The sequence below is a fragment of the Mastigoproctus giganteus genome, chromosome 3 (assembly GCF_048544385.1).
Source record: "Mastigoproctus giganteus isolate SK-2022 chromosome 3, ASM4854438v1, whole genome shotgun sequence".
Classification (NCBI taxonomy): Eukaryota; Metazoa; Arthropoda; class Arachnida; order Uropygi; family Thelyphonidae; genus Mastigoproctus; species Mastigoproctus giganteus.
In genome coordinates this window covers 70,399,793-70,421,270 of record NC_143577.1, presented here as the reverse complement: position 1 = coordinate 70,421,270, position 21,478 = coordinate 70,399,793, and the positions used below count along the sequence as shown (strand labels likewise).

The window sequence follows — 21,478 nt, the reverse complement described above, 5'->3', positions numbered from 1 at the left end:
ACTTTCGCCTCTGCCTGTAGCTGCCGTTAATCTATTAGTCTTTTTTGTATTCTCCGTCCAAAACAAACAGTTTCCGACCCATCTAACACTGCCTCGATAACATTAACAAATATTAGCATTAGCATTAGCATTAGTAGAGGCATTTGATGCAAGAAAGCAAGCTTATGCAGCATCAGCCAAAAAAAAAAAAAAAAAAAAAAAAAAAGTAACATAAATAAATAAAAATAACCACTTCCACTTCACCCCTCTGTTCGTTCGAAATACCTGTCCAGCTGAGCCTTAAACTTATTTAGGCTATCAACTTCCACGACAAGGGATGGAAGTCTGTTCCACCCACCAACCACCCGCTGGCTAAAGGCAAATTTCCGCACATCTATCCTACATCTGTCTTTCCTCAATTTGAATTTATGCCCTCTCAGGTGATTTTTCTGAGCTAGAGGAAGAATCCCATCAGCATTGAGCATGCTCAAACCATTCAAGGCTTTGTACACCTCTATCAGATCACCCCGCTGGTGCCTAGTTTCCAGACACTGTAATTTGCAAAACTTAAGCCTTTCTTCGTAAGAGAACCCCTTTGTCCCATTCACCAATCTAGTTGCCCTTCTCTGTACTCGTTCCAGCAGCTCTACATCCTTCCTGAAATGAGGCCTCCAGGCCTGTATACAGTACTCTAGGTGTGGCCTGACCATTGCCTTATACAAGGGAATAATCACCTCCTTATCCCTGCTAGAAAAATTCCTATATATCATTGACAATACACCATGAGCTACTCTTGCAGCTCGTCTGCACTGCTCAGAGAACTTCATATCTGCCTGCACCACCACCCCCAGGTCCCTTTCATTCTCTACCACTGTCAGTGTAGTACCACAGAGTTGATACGTTGCTCTGGGGTTGCTGTTTCCCATATGTAGTACTTTACATTTGTCAATGTTAAACTTCATTTGCCACCTCGAAGCCCATCTGCTCAACCTTTCCAAATCCTGTTGCAGCAGCATAGTGTCAGTAGTGTCCTTGACAACCCTGCCAACCTTCGTATCGTCTGCAAACTTGGACATTAAGCCTGATATACCATCATCAATATCATTTATAAATACAGAAAACAATAAAGGCCCCAATACTGAACCCTGAGGGACTCCACTAATAACATTAGTCCACGATGAGCAGTGTCCATTGATTACCACTCTCTGTCTTCTCCCCCTCAACCACCCCTTTATCCATAGCAGCAACTTGCCTCCAATGCCACACTGCTCCAATTTGTGCAGCAGTCTTCCATGTGCAACAGTATCAAAAGCCTTTCTAAGATCCAAGTATATAATATCAAAGTTATTCCCTGCATCCAGTTCTTTTGTGACTGCATCATAGTATCCAATCAAATTGGTCAGGCAAGACTTCCCCTTAACAAAACCATGCTGTGTCCTAGCTATAACTGAAGTCTTGTCTAGATGATCCTGCAGTGCTTCTTTCACCAGTGCCTCCATTAATTTTCCGGGAACAGAAGTTAAACTCACAGGTCTATAATTACTTGTGTCAGCCTTTGATCCCCCTTTGTGAATTGGGGTCACATTTGCACATCTCCAGTCAATGGGTACCTCCCCTGAGTCCAAGGAAGCTCTCATAATTATGGCTAAGGGTTTGCTTACCTCCTTTGCTGCCTCCTTTAATATAACTGGATAGATCCCATCCACCCCAGGTGCCTTTCTTGTGTTTATCTTCAACAATTTCTCCTCCACTTTGCTCTCAGTTATTACAAGATTCTCTAGCTTACTGCTAGAGTTGAATACACCTCTGGCATTCCCCTCGCTGAATAACTCCTCATGTGTGAATGTCGATGCAAAATATTCATTTAGTTTGTTAGCTACCCGAGCAGGGTCATCAACAGTTGACCCATCGATCTCAAGTGGACCAATCTGATTCATCCCCTTCCTTCTAGAGTTTACATAAGTAAAGAACTCTTTGCTGTTTTTCTTCGCATCCCTTGCCAAGGATCTCTCGTAATCTGCCTTCGCCTGCCTAACCTCCTTTGTAACTTGGTTACAGATCAACTTGTATCTATCATAGGCGTCCGTGTCACGTGTTAATTTGTATGTATCCCATGCATTTTTCTTCTCTGCCATATGCCTCATTAGTTCATCTGACAACCATTTAGGCCTAAACCTTGAACAATATTTCTTAGTTGGTATGTAAAGCCTAGTAGCTGCCACGATAAGTTCTTTGAATGCTTCCCATTTTGAATTTGCTGTTGGCAATATCATCAGTTGATGCCACTGTATAGAATTTAAATACTGTCTCAGTCCATTGTAGTCGCCTTTACGAAAGCAATACCCCTTCCCTTTACCCCTAATGGTAGTTACCTCTTTGAGTAACTCCCACTTCAGCACACTGTGATCACTGCCACCAAGTGGTTCATTTATCTGCAGATTCTTAATGCATGAAGAATCACTACTGATAATCAAATCAAGAGTATTACTCCCTCTAGTTGCCTCCCGAACATGCTGATGTAGAAAACAATCATCCAATAAATCCACAAAAGCCTTGCTACTGTGTGAGTGACCAGCCCCCAAATTCCAGTCAATATCTGGGAAATTAAAATCCCCCATTATAAGACTCTCTGATTTACTGGCCCACTCTATTTCTCCGAACAGTTTCTTATTATACTCATCAGAGTCATTAGGCCTATAGCACACTCCTACTCTCAATTTTGATCTCCCAATGCTTATGTTACACCAAACTGACTCGACACTGCACTGTCCAGCGATGTCGACTGGCTTCACTTCCTTGGATTTTATGTGTTTTTTAACTAATAGCATAACCCCTCCTCCCTTCCTATCCTGTCTATCCTTTCTGTAGACATTGTACTCCCCAAATTCCAGTTCTGCATTTCTTATATCTGTGTGACACCACGTCTCTGAAATCCCCACAATATCTGCCTTTGATGTTTTGAGCAATACCTCAAATTCATCAAATTTATTTACTAAACTCCTAGCATTGGTGTACACACAAGTATACATGCACCTGTTCTTTTTCTTAGCTACCCTAACACAACCCATGTGTTTACTTGTACCCCAATGATTCCCAGCAGTCTCTGAATTATCCTGCATCTTATTTTCCAGGCTGCGGCTCATTCCAATAGAAGCAGTGCAAGAATCACTTTCACCTCTGCCAGTGGCTACTGTTAATCTATTAGTCCTTGTATCCCCCCAATCTAGCAGTTTTCCGACCCACCTAACATTGCCTCGATAGCATCAGCAAACATTCTTGCACCCTTTCTATTTAAGTGTATCCCATCCCTGTAGAAGCAGTCTCTCCTGTTAACAAGTACAGACCAGGCTGAAAAAAATTCTACCCCTTGAGCCCTGCACAATCTTTCCAGGGCCGAATTGATTGACAGGGCTCTCATCATATACTCCCTCCTATCGTGTCTGGGCAGAATTGCAGACACTTTCAATTTCAACCCTAATTCACGGCTTTTTTTCATCAGTGACCTGTACTTGTCAAGTAATTCCGCCGGTCTTCTACTCTTAATGTCATTAGTGCCAACGTGTACAACTATATCACCTTTTGTGCCCTTAAAAGATGATATCCGCTCTACAACGTCATCAACTTTTGCCCCTGGCAGACATACCCTGGTCCTATTCCACCTATCCTTTTTACAAAGCATGTTTCCCGTTTCCCTGACAATAGAGTCACCAACAACTACTAGTTCCTTTGGGACCAGCGCATTCTGCCTTGGGGGTTGCCGCTGTGTTCCGCGATGACCAAGTGCAAGCTCTGGCATTGGTGTGGGCAGCTGAGAGCTTGATGGGCCCCTCACTTGTAATCCTTCGAGGGCATCCACCCTATCCTTCAAGCTCTCATATAGGCCCATAACAACGCTGAGTTGTCGCCTTATCTCCTTACACTCCTTGCATCGCACACACACAAAGACATCCCCCATGGCAGTATCATGTCCCATACTTGACTGCTCCGCAAACATCAAGCAAATAGTGCATCTTACAAGGCTGTGATTCAGAGGACAACTGCCCCCCTCAGTTCTCCCCTGGGCCACGGCATTCCCATTGGCTTGAGCCCTTTGCTTTGCTGCTCTGGTTTGAGTCATGATTTAGATTTACCTTCAATAAAATTTCAATTTCTGTACAAAATTAAATCCTAAACTTGTATCCAAACACAGTTATAACGCTATATTTACGTTTCAGTAACGAGTGTTATCTACGAAATATTTACGTTTCAGTAACGAGTGTTATCTGCGAAATCCCTTTATATAACTTTCGTATCAAGTTATGTATTAATTATTTGTTTTTACCAATTATTTATGTTACGTAACCTAAGTGCTTATATGTATAATTAATTATGTTAAATATAATTAATTATATTACGTTTGTAATCTAAGTCGTTATATGTATTTATTTAAACGTACAATGTAACTGCTAACGAAGTTCAACTAACGCTATCTAGTACGGTATATCGTATCACAAGGCGGGAAAATTACGAACGGTTAGCGGAGTTGAAACACGTGGAAACCTTTACCGATACTTTTATGCAATTACAAGGCCGAGTAAAGAATAAATACACCAAATTAATCAGAAAATCACAAAATAATGTTATACTACTAAATTTAAATCAAAAGTTTTAGAAAAACAATAATTTCAAATCAATAAATAAGAAAAATCCACTTAGCGGCTTTGAAAACGACCGTCTAGTAGCCTCGTCAGCAGACTCCCCCTATTCTCGCAGACTCCCCATATTCTCGCATCCCGCTTCTATTCAAGTGTGTCCCATTCCCGTAAAAGCAGTATCTCCTATCACAGACCACGCTGAGTAATATATGTTCTACCCCTCCCCCCCGAACCTTATACAGTCTCTCTGGGGCCTATTTGATCGACAAAGCTCTCGTCATGTATTCCCTCCTATCGTGTACTGGCAAAATTACAGACACCTTCAAATTTAATCCAAACTCGCGATTTTTTCCGCTCATTGCCCTGCACTTTTTAAATAAGTCCTCGGATCTCCTATTCTTAATGTAATTTGTACCAATGTGTGCAACAATACCACCTTTTGTGCCCTTAAAATATGATATATGCTCTACAATAGCGCCTACTTTTGTCCTGGCAGACATATCGGGAAATATATTGTGCAAAAAAGGTACAATATATTTCCTATATTTTTGGCACAATATATATCCCGTTTCCCTAAAAACAGAGATTCACTAACAATAACTACCTCCTGTGGGACCAGCACATTCTGCCTTGGTGATTGTTGCTGTGTTGCCTGATGCACAAGAGTAAGATCGAGGGCATACACCCTATTCATCAACTCTCATAAACTCCGATTTGAACGCTGAGCTCGCGCCTAATTTCCTATAATGCGAAATCCGTTTCAATTAGAATTCATTCTGATATTACTGAATAGCACAAAGAACTCAATGATGAGTTAAACTTATTCAGATGAAAACTTTCTTAATACTTTATCATGCGAAAGGTTTTACCTCCTGTCAATCCGGGAAAGAGATCGGTAGCCTTCAACCGCATAACCGTTTGATTCCGGGTTCCTGGTGGAGCTGTACTGAAAAAAAATATTAAAAGAAAAAAACAATTTTTAGGAACGATTTTTAAATAATCGGATATTCATGAAGTTAGTTACTACGTTAATCAACACACTTAGTGGACACTATTAGGAACACCATCTTAACATAGTGCAAGCTCTCCTTTTACCACCAAAACAGAAATGATTTCCCTCGACATGTATCCTACTTGATGAGTTAACTAACGTTTTCCGATATATTCATCCTTGCAGATTGTACAGTGACGGTCTCTCTCTCTGCTTATTAAACAAAAGGGGTTATGTGCCTAATGGCAATTTCAGACGCATCCCACAAATGCCCTATTTTGTTGAAAATTAGCGATTATGTGGGGAAAGTTAGGGTTAGTCTAGTGAAGACTAATAAAGCATAAATAAATAAACTGTTCAAATCTGGTCCCTTCATTTACATCCCCAAAACTGTTTAAATCTGGTCTTCTTTTTTTTTCTTTTCTTTTCTTTTTTTTTTTTTTTTTTTTTTGTTTGTTTGTTTGTTTTCTTCCTGGGAAGGCTCCTAGGTTTTTTGTTTTTGTTTTAACACAACACTACAAGATTTTTTTTTACCCCTCGCTGGACTGGGTCCCCCATAGGAATCTACCAGTCTGGAACTGAGACAGTACATTCTCAACTCGGACTGACCCACCTTCCGGTGGCAGCAGTATTAGTAGTAATGGCAAATGATGGAAGAAAGCAAGCTATATTGCATTAGCCAAAAAAAAAAAAAAAAAAAAACAGTTCACCCATCCTTACCCTCCAAGAATTTCTTTAGTTCTCCCTCGAATTTATTCGCCCATCCACTTTCACAACAATAGATGGAAGCTTGTTCCAACAATCAACCATCCGATGGCTGAAGGCAAACTTCCGCGCATCTATCCTTCAACTATCCTTCCTCAACCTGAATTCGTGCCCTCTCATGTGTGTAGTCTCGGCAAGTGGAAGAATGTCATTAAGCTTACTCAATCCATTCAAAACTTTAAACACCTCAATCAGATTTCTCCACTGGTGACTAGTCTCGAGACGCTGCAATTTGCAGAACTGAAGCCTTTCTAGGTAAGAGCACCCTTTTGTTTCCTTCACCAGTCTGATTGTCCTTCTCTGCACCCGTTCCAGCAGATCTACATCCTTTCTAAAATGAGGCCTCCAGACCTATATACAGTACTCAATATGCGGCCTAACCATGGCCTTATACAAAGGGATAATCACCTCCTTATCCCTGCTAGCAAAGTTTCTGTATATCATTGACAAAACCCCATGAGTTATCCTGGCTGCATGCCTGCACTGCACAATTGTGTGGACGAGTACCCAGAATCTTTTCTGCAGATGAGATGCTTCTGGGTAACCAAACGGCCAGAACAACAACAACACAACACGCATTAATTACACAGAAACCTACACTAATCACATATCTGGCCCATTTACAGTGGTGCTGTTCTCATAGAGACACTACGCGGATTTGAATACATCATGAGAATGAGGGAAGATATAAACAGTCACCATGATAGAATGCATGTTGTATTCAAATAGAGTATGAAGCCAAGGCATTGTTCGTTGATAGTTCCAATTCCTATAAACAATACATGTAACACGTTCCACGAGGAACAAGAAAGTTCGGATGAGAGATAGAATAATGTCCCTCCATCAGGTGAATAATAGAATAGTTATTCAATTGCTATTCGAGGAAAATGGTCCAGGCTTGGCGTTGTTTCTCCCACCCCTTTCCTCTGATCTGCCATCTGCATGCTACTGCGAATAGAACCAAGGTTCGTCGAAAACGTTAATCCTTTTCTAGCCCCTTAGTGTTCAGTTCTCACGATCTTTCTCCAAATATTAGAAGGTTTCTTTCCATAGACCATCGAACTCTTTTGTTCCGTAATCCTAAATAAATTGCATAATTGTCGTTGTCCAAAGTTAATTAACATATCAATACTACTAATTGGCAACTCCGTTAGTAAAACTACTATGATCGTTTTTCTTCCTCACCGTGTAGAAAAGTATTCGATTCGAATCTCATGTGAACATAAAAGTATTTTTGGGCCTTTTCACACCCCCAACCAAGTTATCAGTCTCGGCGAGAACTGCGCGGTTTTTGTCACGGGAAAGTCAGTCCTCTCATCCACCAAACAAGCAAGCCCAAGCCGATAGCGGAATACACGCAATTCACACCAAAGGCAGAATAATGCCTGAATGGAGACCATCAGGCATTGTTCTGCCTTTGGTACGATCTAAGGACTTCAATAACATTATCGCCATTATTGTAATAAAGTTTAATTTAAAGTGCTTTATCTTTAGAAAACGTTTGAAAACAAAATTGAGTGTAATTGGTTGCTTAAGTTAGGGCTAGAGCTTAAATTTTTATCTAGACATTAAAGCAATTAATTTTTGGAGTGAAGAAATTGTTTAGCACATTAATTGTCAAATTTAAAATTAATTTTTATAAAGTTTAAAAAAATCTGATTATAAACGCACAAACCGTTTTTCGATGCGAACTATAGATTTGAAGTTATTAAAAGGGGAAATTATTTATAATTAATCTGTACATGCTTCTGATTAAACAAAGTCTGGCGATGTTCGTGCCCCCATACCATGTCTGATTTACCATCAGAAATGCATCCTAAACGACTGCCAGAGATGTCGCTGTCAGGCTAATATACTGAGTAATGGACAAGTGACACTCACACTTAAGTGGCACGTTATAATTCCTTGTAGAGCACAGTCAATTGCGAAACTGTTTAAGCTGCGTGATGGGGGAAGCAAAGCGTTAAGAAATTCCGACATTGGAATGGATCGTTGTTAACGACAATGAGAGCATTCGAAAATCTCTCTGAAGGACCCCAAAATTTTGTAGTTATACCTATGAGCAAAGTGTTCCTAATACATATCCCCTTAGTGTATTTAAAAATTGATAAAGTGTCTCATCAACAAGGTTACTGAAAATTAAATACCATCTCAAATTTAAGCAGTATAGATGTTCTAAACAAATGTTATACTCCTGTTAGACAATATGTTATCCCCCTGCTGACAATCAAAGTATAACTGTGTACACTATTTTACCAAAAGCCATGAAACACATATAGTTATAAACAAATGAAAACACGGATTTATTCAAATAAATTAAAAACATATTGGCCTACCTTTTTTCCTTAATGACTACCTTAATACGTCGTGGAAGACTAGAGGCGTAGTATACATATAGCAAATCAGTGTAACACATAGGACCCAGCCAAAGGAGGCGACTGATACTTATATCGAACCGATAAAATTAACGATAGGGTCCAAGTTTAATAATGTGTAACATTATAATTAGAGTTAATTTATAAATGTGGGTCTTATTTAAAAATTCATCTCTCTCTCTCTCTCTTGTCCCTAATAATGTGTCTAAACTCACTAAATAGTTCTTCAAGGTCCATTTTGGCAGATTTTTGACTGCGTTTGCTAGTATACGAGATAATTTAATCTGGTTTGTCCTATAGAATTTCTTTTGTAGTCTTTTTTATTTCTAATTTGCTAAATGATCTTTCGACACCAGCCAATGTTACTGGAAACGCAAGAAATAACGTGTGGTGGAGCTCTATTATTATTATTATTATTATTATTATTATTATTATTATTATTATTTAACATAGTTTTCTTTCCATAATAGTTATAAAAAATTTTACAGGGAAGCCCAGTGAGCCCCGTATTCATGGGCTCCTACGCTTTGCGAATTCTTACATGTAGTAGCTATGCCTCTGCTGCAATGGGAAATGGGATTGAGATCAATGCTCTGTGCTGGCCACTGCAATGTAACAATGCTATAGGATTGCAGGGGGATATTTCAACGCAGAAGCTGAAATCAAATAAATTCATACGCTTTACTGTGTTCGATTTTCTATTATAGAGATCATTCTGTTACCGCTGAAGACTGCGCTAGAATACTCAGCACTAAAGTTTCAGTTTATATCCAACTTAGAGACAAATATCATTTTCCACAGTTCTGTCTAACTTGATAATTAATATCTTTCTAGATTTTATAGTCACCTGAACAGTTGAATCCACTGTAAATTTAAAAATTTAAGACAGGGATAGGACAGCTGTTTTGATGCTTCTGGCTTCTCATTGTGATCGAAAATCGAATGCAGTAAAATGCACAAATATATTTGATCATCGCAATATTCTGATGTAATACTCTTCAAACCATGTGTTCACAGTGTTTGTTTTGTAATACGGAACGTGCCATATTGGAAAGTGTAAGGTTCGTATCCATAAAACTACCTCAGAGTATTATCCAAAACATCAACATAGGAAACAGGATTTATGGTCCCATACACTGCGACCAGTGGACCTAATTCATACCAGAAGAAATTCCCCCTCAGACCATGATACCTCCTCCTCATCCCAATTTCACAGCTGGGACAATACACTCAGGTAGTAAGCATTATGTAACCATTCATCGCTACACAGCACCGATTCCTATTGATCCCTAGTTCAGGTTTGACGTGCCTTGCCCCGTGCCAATCGACAGTGACATTGGTTTTTTTTTTTTTTTTTTTTTTTTTAACCAAAGGCTTGCAGGCTGCAGCTGTTTCGTGAAAACTCGTGGCATGCGACTCTACGTGTCGTGGAAATAATCGCAGATTTGTTGTGGCTGCTCATAGCTGCAACCTATGTAGTTCTGTGGTCTAATGACGAGTGATGTAACCAGTTCTCAAGGTGCGTCGATGGCTCTTAGTATTTTAAACAACCTCGTCGTTTCTCGGGATCAGTGATACCTCTGGACTTCAATTTCTTTGCAAAGTTGCCCACTGTCGACTTGGGAATGATTAATCCCTAACCAATAGTACACGCAGATGTTTTCTCCACATAACGTCCAACTAGCATTCCCCTCTGAATCTCTGTTAGCTTTTTGTGTAACTACATTTCATGGTCACACACAATTTCCTTCAATGACAGGCATGTCCTATGGCATCGGGAAGGACAGTGTATATTACAATTGCGCACCTCCAGTCTAAAATTCCTGGAGCCAATTACTTTATTCTCTAATTATTCTTTAATATCAGTCTATTCTCTCCAGACTCCATTCTCTAATATCAGCGATATAAAGCACCGCCGAAATTGCACCCATAGGTACTAATGGCACTACCAAGAGATTGTCGACATCCACAAGTTCAAAAAATGTTAAATTTAATAATATTAATATACTCATGGCCATAATCAATAATCATTTCTTATCACATTCCTAGAACGAATAGCATAAGTAGGAATTATTATTATTTATTTATTGTACTAAGAGGGAGGGTGAAAAAAGATCTGTATTCACCAGAAGTAATTGTGACAGAAAGATGATTTTTTTTTTTTTTTTTTTTGATAACTTGGAAATTTTTAAACAAACCACACAAATTTTGGTTTCAATCTTACAATTCACTTTTCTTTTCTTTTTTTTAATTTGCAGCGCTGAATGAAGTGAAATGCCACAATGGATAAAGTGGAATACAGATCAGTGATTCGATTCCTTTTTCTGCAAGGAAAAACTCCCGAAACAATCCATGAAGAAATGGTCCCTGTTAATGGAGAAGACCGCCCAGGCGAAAGAAGCCCAGTGCATGATGAAGGAATTCCTGAATGCCCAGTAACTGCTGTAACAGAAGAGAGTGTTACAAAGATTGAGGCATTAATCCTAGAAGATCGCCGTATTAACGTCAAAGAACTAGCTGCAGAGATCCAAATTAATGGAGGATCTGTGGAGGACATCATCCATCAACAGTTGCATATGAGTAAAGTGTCTGCTAGATGGCTTCCCAGACTTCTGAGTCCTTACCAGGAGAAGGAAAGGGTATCTGCACAGGATATGTTGTCGATGTGCCAGAAAAAAATGAAATATTGCCATCCTGTGCCCTCGTGGGATGGCAATCGCTGTCCTCCCCATACCGGCTGGAAAAGACCTGAGTGAGTTCGAATCCCCTCGTTGACGTGAGGAATTTTTATGGGGCTTTTTCACAACGTAGCTGAGTTAGTTGGTGTCAGACGAGGGTAACATGGTTTTTATCTCCCGAAAACTTGGAATTTTCGTCCAGCAAACAGAAAATCGACCACAGGACATACGAAATTTGCAGACAGTTCTGGAGCAAATATGGCTTTAGTCGCTGATGCTCCTAAACCCCTACTACAACAAGAATAGCCGCATCCTGCTTATTCCCCTGACCTTGCACCCTTGGATTTCTTTCTGCCCTGAAGTCCTTTCTTCGTGAAAAACACTTTGTTGCTGATGAAGTAATGGTTCGAAAGACGGTAAAAGGACTTCTTCAATACTGGAGTGCGAAAGCGTATTGAGAGGTGGCAAAAACGTGTCATTTTGTCTGGTGTCTATGTTGAAAAAATTGTAATACTTTGTGTTTGTGTCAACATTCTATCACAACTACTTCTGAGTGCATACAAGTCTTTTTTAACCCCATCCGGCTCGTAGACCGTCCCGGTCAAACCTTGACAACCTACCACCATAAGTAGTAGAAGCGAGGTAATGGGATTTTTTTTTTTTTTTTTTTTTTGTATACTGTATGATGGGCTAGGCAACAAAATCTGAAGACTCAGGTTTAATTTCTTCGTATCCTGGAATCACTGACCAGAAGGGGGTGGGGAAGGATTGAGCAATGTTACCGGCCATCTAACAAACAAACGAAAAAAACCTACTTTAGCTATTGAGTGAAAACAGTTCTGGTGCAAGCCTGACCTCTATCTCCACACTATTATGAGGTCAAGGTCGGCCCTCGAGAGACATGCATATAAGGTTCCGTGAATTGATTTTATTAAGAAATGAAATGATTGTTGAGCAAATATTGAATACTCCTCACTCGATAATTAGTTATTTTGCATTAGCTAATCAGGAAATTCAATCTTTCGATATCTTACAATTAAAGCAGACTAAAAAAATAATATCATATTAACTCGAACTGCTCGTCCGTTTTCAATTTGGATATAATGAAAACTTTAGCATAAATTATTTACCTTTGTGAAGAAGCTGGAACAATGAATTTGATAATAGAATTAGCCAATAACCATGTAAAGAAATTCATTATTTTATTATAGACTGGAATCTTCAGACTGGAAACATTTTTATATTTTTGATCCGATTTAATATCTTAAACCGTACAATTCCCAAATGAAATAATAATTAGCTGAGCAGCCCATAACACTAAACATTCTGTCCTTAAAGAGCAAAACTTATGTTCTAGTTGAATACTGAGACTCGCAATTCGTCACTGAAACTTCTTAAAAGAAGTGGTCAGTGAAACATATATTCGAATACTTCTACCTAGACACGCACTGTGGTTACCACAGTAACATTTTCGTTAAGTGCACGATACTCTTATTCACCCCAGCTATGTGATTAACGTTAACCGATTTTCTTACCTTAACTTCAAAATTAATGGCCTTTAATGACAAGAGTTACCAGGCTAGCAATTTTATTTTTTAATATTATTCCTCAATTTCTATGAATGATAATAATAGTAATAAATATTGGAACCACGGAAACATCCGCATATTTATAATGGATCTTTGGGACGTTCAGTTTTGAATACCATCGTGACGCAAGAAATTTACTGAGACTTCAAAGTGCGTCTGAATTAGTTGTTTCGGGCGATAGGTGCAGTATTTCCAAAGGACATATCCTAAGGCCACTTACAAAATTGTAATATATCCTAAGACCATTCCCAACGTTGTGTATCTGCAAACTGCACGTGTCCTAACAAGTGTAGTTTGCTGATACACAACGTTGACGAATGATGACCGATTGCTCGGTTGCAATCCCATTAAACTCAGCTCGAATCAGGGTCATAGCAAAATATGCAAGAAATGGTGATGACGGTGCATAAATCAACATTACCTTTAGCATCAGTACTGGCATATGATGCAAGAGAAACATGTTTATACAGCATCAGCCAAAAAAAAAAAAAAAACTCTTCCCATTTCACCTATCCATTCCCTCCAAAAGGCTGTCTAGTTCTTCCTTGAATTTATTTAAGCAATCAACTTCCACAACGACACATGGAATTTTTTTTTTTCCAGCAGTCAACCACTCGCTGGCTAAAGTCAAATTTCCTCATATCTATTCTCGAATGGTACTTCTTTAATTTGAATTTATGACCCCTCAAATGCATAATCTGAGCAAGAGGAAGAATCCTATCAGCATTGAGCTTGCTCACACAATTCGCCCTCATGGGTAGAACAGTTGATAAGATTGTCGATCTTCCCACACCGGGTGGAAAAGGCCTGAATTCGAGTCCCGTCCGATGACGGCATAATTTTTTATGGGCCTTTTTCATAAAGTGGCTGAATTAGTCGGTCTCAGGCGAGGATAGCATGGTTTGTCCTCCCAGAAACACGGGTGTTTCGTCCAGCAAACAGAAATATACGCAATTTACAGACAACATACATAGAACAATACGGCCTTAGTGACTGATGATCCATAAACTCTACTACAACAACAACAACTCAAACTATTCCAAGCCTTAAACACCTGGATAAGACCATCTCGCAGGAGCCTAGTCGCCAGACGCTGCAATTTGCAGAACTGTAGCCTTTCTTGATAAGAGCACCCCTTTGCTCCCTTCACCAATCTCATTGCCCTTCTCTGTTCTCATTCCAGCAGCTCTACATCCTTTTTAAAATGAGGTCTTCAGACCTGCATGCAATACTCAAGGTGTGGCCTGACCATTGCCTTATAAAAAGAAATAATCACCTATTTATCCCTGCCAGCTAGCAAAAGTCCTGTATATGATTGACAAAACCCCAAGAGCTATCCTGGCAGCCTGTCTGCACTGCTCACAGAACTTCATATCTGACTAAACAATTAGCGCCAGATCGTTTTCATTCTCCGCTACCCTAGGTGCATTACCACACAGTTGATATGCTAATCTGGGGGTTACTGCTACCCATATGAAGTACTTTGCTTTTCTCAATGTTAAACTTCGGTTGCCACTTCTCAGCCCATCTGCCTAGCTTTTCTATATCCTGTTACAGCAGCATATTGTATTACTGTCATTAACAACCCTGCCAACATTTGTATCATCTGCAAACTTGGATGTTAAGCCTCATATATATTCATCAATATAAAACAACTATTGGCCCAACACCAAATTCAGGGGGACCCCACTAATAACATTAGTAGTACCCAAAGAGCAGTGTCCATTGGTCACTCCTCTCTGTCTTCTCTCACTTAGCCATCCCTTTATCCATAGCAGCAACTTGCCCTTAATGCCACAGTACTCCAATTTGTAGAGCAGTGTTTTTGTGCAACAGTATTAAAAGCCTTCCTAAAATCCAAGTATATGTCAAAATTATTTTTTGCGTCCAGTTCCTTTGTGACTACATCATTAGAACCCAAAGTCCATTGGTCTCTACTCTTTCTCTCTCTTCTCTCACTTAGCCATTCCTTTATCCATAGCAGCAAAATGCCCTTAATGCCACAGTGCTCCAATTTGTAGAGCAGTCTTTTATGTGCAACAGTATTAAAAGCCTTCCTGAAATTCAAGTATATATCAAAATTATTTTTTGCATCCAGTTCCTTTGTGACTACATCGTAGTATCCGATCAAATTGGTCAGACAAGACTTCCCCTTGACAAACCCATGCTGTGTCTGAATTGTTACTGCAATCTTGTCTAGATGATCGTGCATCACTTCTTTAACCAGTGACTTCATTATTTTCCTTGGAATAAAAGTTAAACTAACAAGTCCAGGGACTCATATCTGGTGAGTATGGGCTTGGCACACCCAGGGTCCTGAGCTGGATATCATCATTCTTCTCTTTCTTGGTGGTTTCCTCCTCTCTCTCTTTGTCTGTCTGGGTAACTCAATTTTTTTTTTTTTTTTTTGGCTCGTGCAGCTATAAGCCTCAGGCTTCCTTGCACCATATGGCTAATAATAATAATAATAATAATAATAAGTCTGTAATTAATCATGTCACCCTTTGAATTAGAATCTGTTTGTCAGCATTCTAATTTAAATTAAGTTGTAGAATGCATTAAACCGCATGATAGACTTGCAATTGGAACTGTGTGGCAATATCTCTCATCAGTATAAATGAAAAGAGTTTACATAATAGAGAATACGAGAATATTACCGTATTTAGCTTTGATATGAGCTTGAGGACCAAATCAAATATACTACTGTACCCCAGAATTTGACCACTCTGCAACGCTAGGCAGCTTGTATAAAGTCATTTATGCCCTAAAAATACAAAGTAACCACAATTAAAGTATCCATATCTAAAATATTACAAGGAAAATTACACGAAAAAGCAATTTTAATTTCACAAATAACCACCAGGAGAGTATTTTTTCTGTGAACTGTTTGCATACACCATTTCACTTGCGAGAATGGGGATAAGAATACCGTAATGAGCACAGAGCATTTCACCATATCAGAGCTTTTTTTTGGTTGTGAAGCTCTACCAACAGAAGGGAAGCAATGCGGAAGCGGTGATTACTGACTGGTATTGCAAGCACCAACAAAGAGATCCAACGACACCAGTGGTGTTCGAAAAATAACTACGCGGTACGCGAAAATAAAAGCTGGGAACAAAACCAGGTGGAGGAGACAGATCCCTCGACCATGAGCGGAAATTGCTATTGCTACTGCAGTCGTGTAAAGATCCATGGAAGATGATGTAACGGTATCAGCACAAGGAGGCGGAATCAGTGCATGCGCACTGATTCTGCCTCCTTGAGGTCTAAGGAAGATGTTTGGATATTCCATATTCGACAGTATGGAAGGATGGGAAAGGGTCTTCTGCTCCTGAGCCATGCCCTCGAAGCCATCTTATCTATATAGTCTTGATGGAGGTCATTGTAGAGCCTGCCATGGAGTGTCGTCTTCACCTACCTCTGTCTTTGTTTCTTCACCGCTAACCTCAATAAAGAGATCTCACTCACTGTGTGAGTGAGATCTCCTTATTGAGGTTAGTGGTGCGTGCCGTTTGTCTATCTGCCTTATTGCTTGATAGATGAGCGTTGTGTTTTCCTGGCGGTAATTCCTCAGACTCTAAATTACCTTCTTCAATGAGACCTGGCAAACCCCTCCCTCCTTCTTTCCGGGCTATGGTCTGTATGTCGATCGCCGACTTTGGGTGGTGTTGGTGGCTCTTGGTCATCATTATCCTGGTCGATCTCATAATCTCCTCCAGCTCAGTGTTGGTCCTATTTATGATCTCAAAAGAATATGGCTATGCTAGGACTGGGACTGCATAGTGTTTATGGCTGTGAATCTATTCCCACCATTCAGCTTTGATTTTAGCAGGCTTCTCAATCTCTGATGGTATTTCTCAGTGAGGGCGGCCTTGATCTTGGGTTCTAGCTGTTGAGCCTGCATCATCCCCAGATATTCGTAAGCCTCTCCCTCTGTCATGGCTTCAATTGCTTCACCGATCTCTTCAGCTGGTAGTTTCGACCGATTGCATTTCCTTGGTGTAATCTATTGGTCTTGCATTTGTCTAGGCCTTATTACATCCTGGGCTGAACTCTTTGGTGATCAGGAGTATCTGTTGGAGTTGATTGTTGGTTGCCACATCGAGTTTAATCTCATCCATGTACATCAGGTGAGAGATGGTGTACAGGTTCTTCCTCCCTTCTTTTAGGGTATATCTGTATTTGCTGTTGTTGAGCATGGTGGACAGTGCATTGAATGCTAGGCAGAACCACAGTGGGCTCAAGGCATGTCCCATTATTGTGGTTTCTCCTGGAAGATTCTTCTTTTGATAGTGATCGGTCTGGTTGTGATGTTCTCTACCTTGATGTTCCTCTAGTTCACCATGGTTGCTTCTAGAAAGTGTCAAACTAAACTAAACTATTATATTTAGGCCACCCGAATAATTAAATTCATCTGCCGTGCTGTGTCTTATGTCTGCTAATTGCGTGTGTTCTATGGTCGATTTGTCTGCTTGCTGGACGAAAAACCCGTTTCTGTGGAAAAAACCTTGCTATCTACGCCTGAGACCGACTAACTCAGTCACGGAGTGAAAAAAGTCCATTAAAGTTCCGCGCGTCATCGACGGGATTCGAACCCGGGCCTTTTCCACCCGGTGTGGGAAAGACGGTGACGATACCACTGTGCTACCACACAGACTCTGGGAAGTGTCAGTGTCGAGTTCAGTGTCGAGTTTACTTTGTATATCTTCAATGTCCCTATCAGCCAGCTATGGGGCAGGAGTCGAAGGCACTGCAGTAATCGATGTAAGCCATGTAGAGGTTGCAGTGCTTCTTGTAGGCTTTCTCCATAACAGCTGCATCAATGGTCAATTGCTCCTTGCATCCTTTGCTCATCCCTTCTACTGCTCAGCCATGATGCTCTGGCTCTCCAAATGGTCTGATATAGTCTTAGTAATGCAGATGGTCAGGATCTTGTACATTGTTGGGAAACAGGTGATCAGGCTGTAGTTTGCAGGTTTGTGGAGTCTTTGTCCTTAGCTTTCAGATAAGTGACTCCTTGAATCAGAGACTGTAGGATTGTCAGGATGCCTTATTATCTGGGTGAACTACTCTACTATGTGCCTGTGTCTGCAGCTGAACTTCTTGTACCGCTATTTGTGGATATTATCTATACCTGGGGTTCGGCAGTTGGTAGACTTCCTGTTGCACTTCTTCCTCCTGAATCTCCCTTTTTGCCATCTTTTTATGTGCTTGGTTTTCTTCCATTCTAGGTCTATCCAGAAGACTCTGCCGCTATGGCTAATCTTGCTGTTCCACAGATTGCTCCAGAATTCGTCGAGAACCTTCTGATCAGAGGGGGTGTTGCCTTCTTTCTCCTCTTGTCCGATTTTTCCATAGAAGGCTCTCTGGTTTCCATCAAATCTGATTTTGTTTTACTCTTTGCGCTCTCCCTATATTGGCGAAGTCTCTTGCTGAGTGCCAAGAGGTTCAGTTTGAGGGTATCAAGGAATTCTGCAATCCCCTAATTATAGATCTCATGTGGTTGTTCTCTCCTTCCCCACCCTGGGTGGCATCCTCTCCTTTGCCTTGTGGGTTACCCCACTGCCAACTTCCATTTCCAACCCCAAACCTCCAACAGGATTGGCATCCTACCCTAGGGGATTCCCTTTGCTATCCCCCCTTCAACCAGGTGGGTGCCTTGGTTACTGTTCCCTCTATCCTTCTACCAATCCTATCTCCCCACAATTCCTTCCCAATTTTTTTTATGGGCTCTCCCTGTCTGTAGCCTTGGCTATCTCAGGGTTTGCCCTGCCAATGCTTCACACTCCCTACTGCCCAGCCTACCTCCTCATGGCACTGGACAGTAAACTAGAGGTTTTTGGTGTCAAAACACAAGCCCCTATGCTGAGGCCAGATGAACAACACAACCAACATAACCCACACTAATATTGCAATGAACACACACTAACCTACATAAATCTGGCCTTTACAGAGAATATAATCAACACAGCTAGATGAAAAGTTGGAGGAAACCCCAGAGCCACATTGCAATTAATATTATACACAATAGGTGTCTTGTGATTGCTGTGGATTGCCTTTTTTGAGGATGATCTTCACTTTTCTGATCAGTTTATTTGTTATCCCACTGATACTGGTTAGTTGGCCTATCTTCATTCTTAGATCTTCTATATTTTGCCGTAGCCTTCTTTCCCAGGCCGGTGATTCCTTGTCTTTGCTTTGTTGTTGTTTTCTCTTCCATTTATTCTGGATTCTGGCGGCTGCAAAGTGGCTGTGTGAAGTATCTAGTGTTACTTCACTGTTGTTGAGGTAATCAGTATTATTTGCCAATTGAGGTAACCCTACTATTATTATAAAAAATATTATTATATTATTTCTCCCTGACAGGGGTTCCACCATGACGGGTAGTAACCAAGTGCACAGGGTGATTGTTGTCTGGTGTTACTGTTGGTCAAGGAACTCTCCAACTGTCCTAGATGTTTGGGATTGCGACTTTCTGGAGGTCCTTGTAGGTGTTCTCTGGGAGCCCTATTGCTGCTAGGCTGTTATGTAGGGTCTTTGGCACCATACCAGTGGCTGACACGATGATCAGGATGGTCGTTATTTGTTGCATATGCCTCATCTTTGATCTCCTGTCTTAGGTCCATGTACTAACTGATCTTTTCTTTGTAGGTTTTTTGGAAGTTGCCAGCGTTGGGAAATGGTATGTCAATCAGATAGGTAGCATTTTCCTTCTTGTTGACTAGGGTTATGTGCGGTCTGTTGTGTGGGATTATCTTCTCTGTTATTATAGTGTGATTCCAATACAGTTTGGGGGTTGGGATCTCTAGTACAGTCTGGGGTTTGTACTTGTAATACGGTACTTTCTTTGATCAACTGGTATTTCCTCTGATGTATTATTCTGGTGACCTAGTCGTGTCTACACATGTACTCCATTTGAATGATCATCTTACATCTTGCAGTGATGCATTGGATCATTTCTGAGGACAGGTGGCATCGTCAACATGTCATCTGACACTCCACACATCTGGGGTGTTGGATGACACTCCAGGTTCATTTGCAATGTATTTCCTATAGTTTCTGGTGTTGACTACCTAGTCTTGGATGACAAGCATGATTCCTTCAGTCTTGGGAGTGAGTGTCCTGTTCTCTTATCAATATGGTCTTGATGAAGGTCATTGTAGTGTCGTTCATGGAATGTTCTTTGTCTATCTTTCTAGTTTCATTTGTACCATCTGGACGGAAGGTGACTCCGCACTTGGGTTGAGTGGGGTATGCTGCTTGTCTAACTTCCTTATGGCCTGGTAGAATGCTGCTGTTTTTCTGAAAGTAAACCCTCAGGTTAGCTACTGCTGTCTTCTGTTGCTCAATGAGGTCTATCAGGTGTCTTCCTTCTGATGGTATTGTCAGTCTCTCCATGGCTGACTTCAGTTGGTGTTGGCTGCTATTAGTCATCATTGTCCTTTACTATTATTATTATATTGAAGCTTTATGTAATAATCAATAAAAGGAAATTGTCATAACACTTTTTTTATATATTTTATGCAAATACTGCAATGAGCTATACCCTTTTTCTAATATGGACTAACAAGAAACTAATTGATCCTTGCCAAACATTTGATTTTTATTCAACAGGGAAAAATTCAGCAATCCACTTTAGTTGAGCATTTCAGGTATAACTGGATCCTAACCATGTTTACATGGTTGACTGTGTCCATCAATCATACAATCACTGTTGGTAAGAATCACTTTATATCATTACCATGCTATAACCATAAATTAGGCTAATGCCTGCTACGGTTATAGCAAGACTGTGTGGTGCTATTGTTAATGCCATTTACTCCCTGAGCAAATCAGTGTTAACCCTACAATTTAGATGCTTTGTTATGGTGCAATATTTCAAATTCAGTTCCTTTTCAAAAGTCAGACAAAGAGTACAGACAATTTTTCAAGACTAATTACCAAGTAAGTGTAACTTGTAACAAGTTACCACTATATGGGTGTTAAGTTGACTAAAAATTTTGTGACCTTGACTGTGTAACTGATGAACTGCATAGCAGCAAGCCACACTTCTGAAAACAATGACAGCAGTCTGACAATTCTCAGAAAATTGTCAGGTGTAATGAGCATTTCCTACAGTTCCTGCCAAAAAAAGCCATGGAAGTTTCATGTGTACAAGGTTCACATTCATGAACTGAAAGAAAGACTGCAAGGCACATTGCATTACAAGTTGTTCCAGCAACACAGGTCAGCAGAAATAAAAATCTTCGATTGCACGTTCCTCACATATAAAAGCATAGTTCTACTTAAGTGGACATGTTAATAAAGCAGGATTTGGGCAACAGAAAACCCCACACTATATTGGGCATTGTTGCATTCCATTAAAGTGGAAGTGTCATCTGGTTCGAGTTTAGCACAGAATGGTCAGCATTTCCTTATAATACATTGTAACATTCTACAACAGGTCTACATATCAACCAAATTATGT

At 40.3% G+C, this 21,478-nt stretch overlaps 1 protein-coding gene across 1 annotated transcript in view; it reads right to left on the bottom strand.

Moving 5' to 3' along the window:
• Positions 1 to 18,237, bottom strand: part of LOC150088071 (uncharacterized) — a 67,077-nt gene extending 48,840 nt beyond the window's left edge. The window contains exons 1-2 of the mRNA XM_090370003.1: positions 18,146 to 18,237; positions 5,483 to 5,559 (exon numbers count right to left, since the gene is read on the bottom strand). Coding sequence (XP_090226129.1) covers positions 5,483 to 5,559; positions 18,146 to 18,237 — 169 coding nt within the window. The remainder of the gene's footprint in view (positions 1 to 5,482; positions 5,560 to 18,145) is intronic.
• Between the last annotated feature and the right edge of the window lie 3,241 nt (positions 18,238 to 21,478).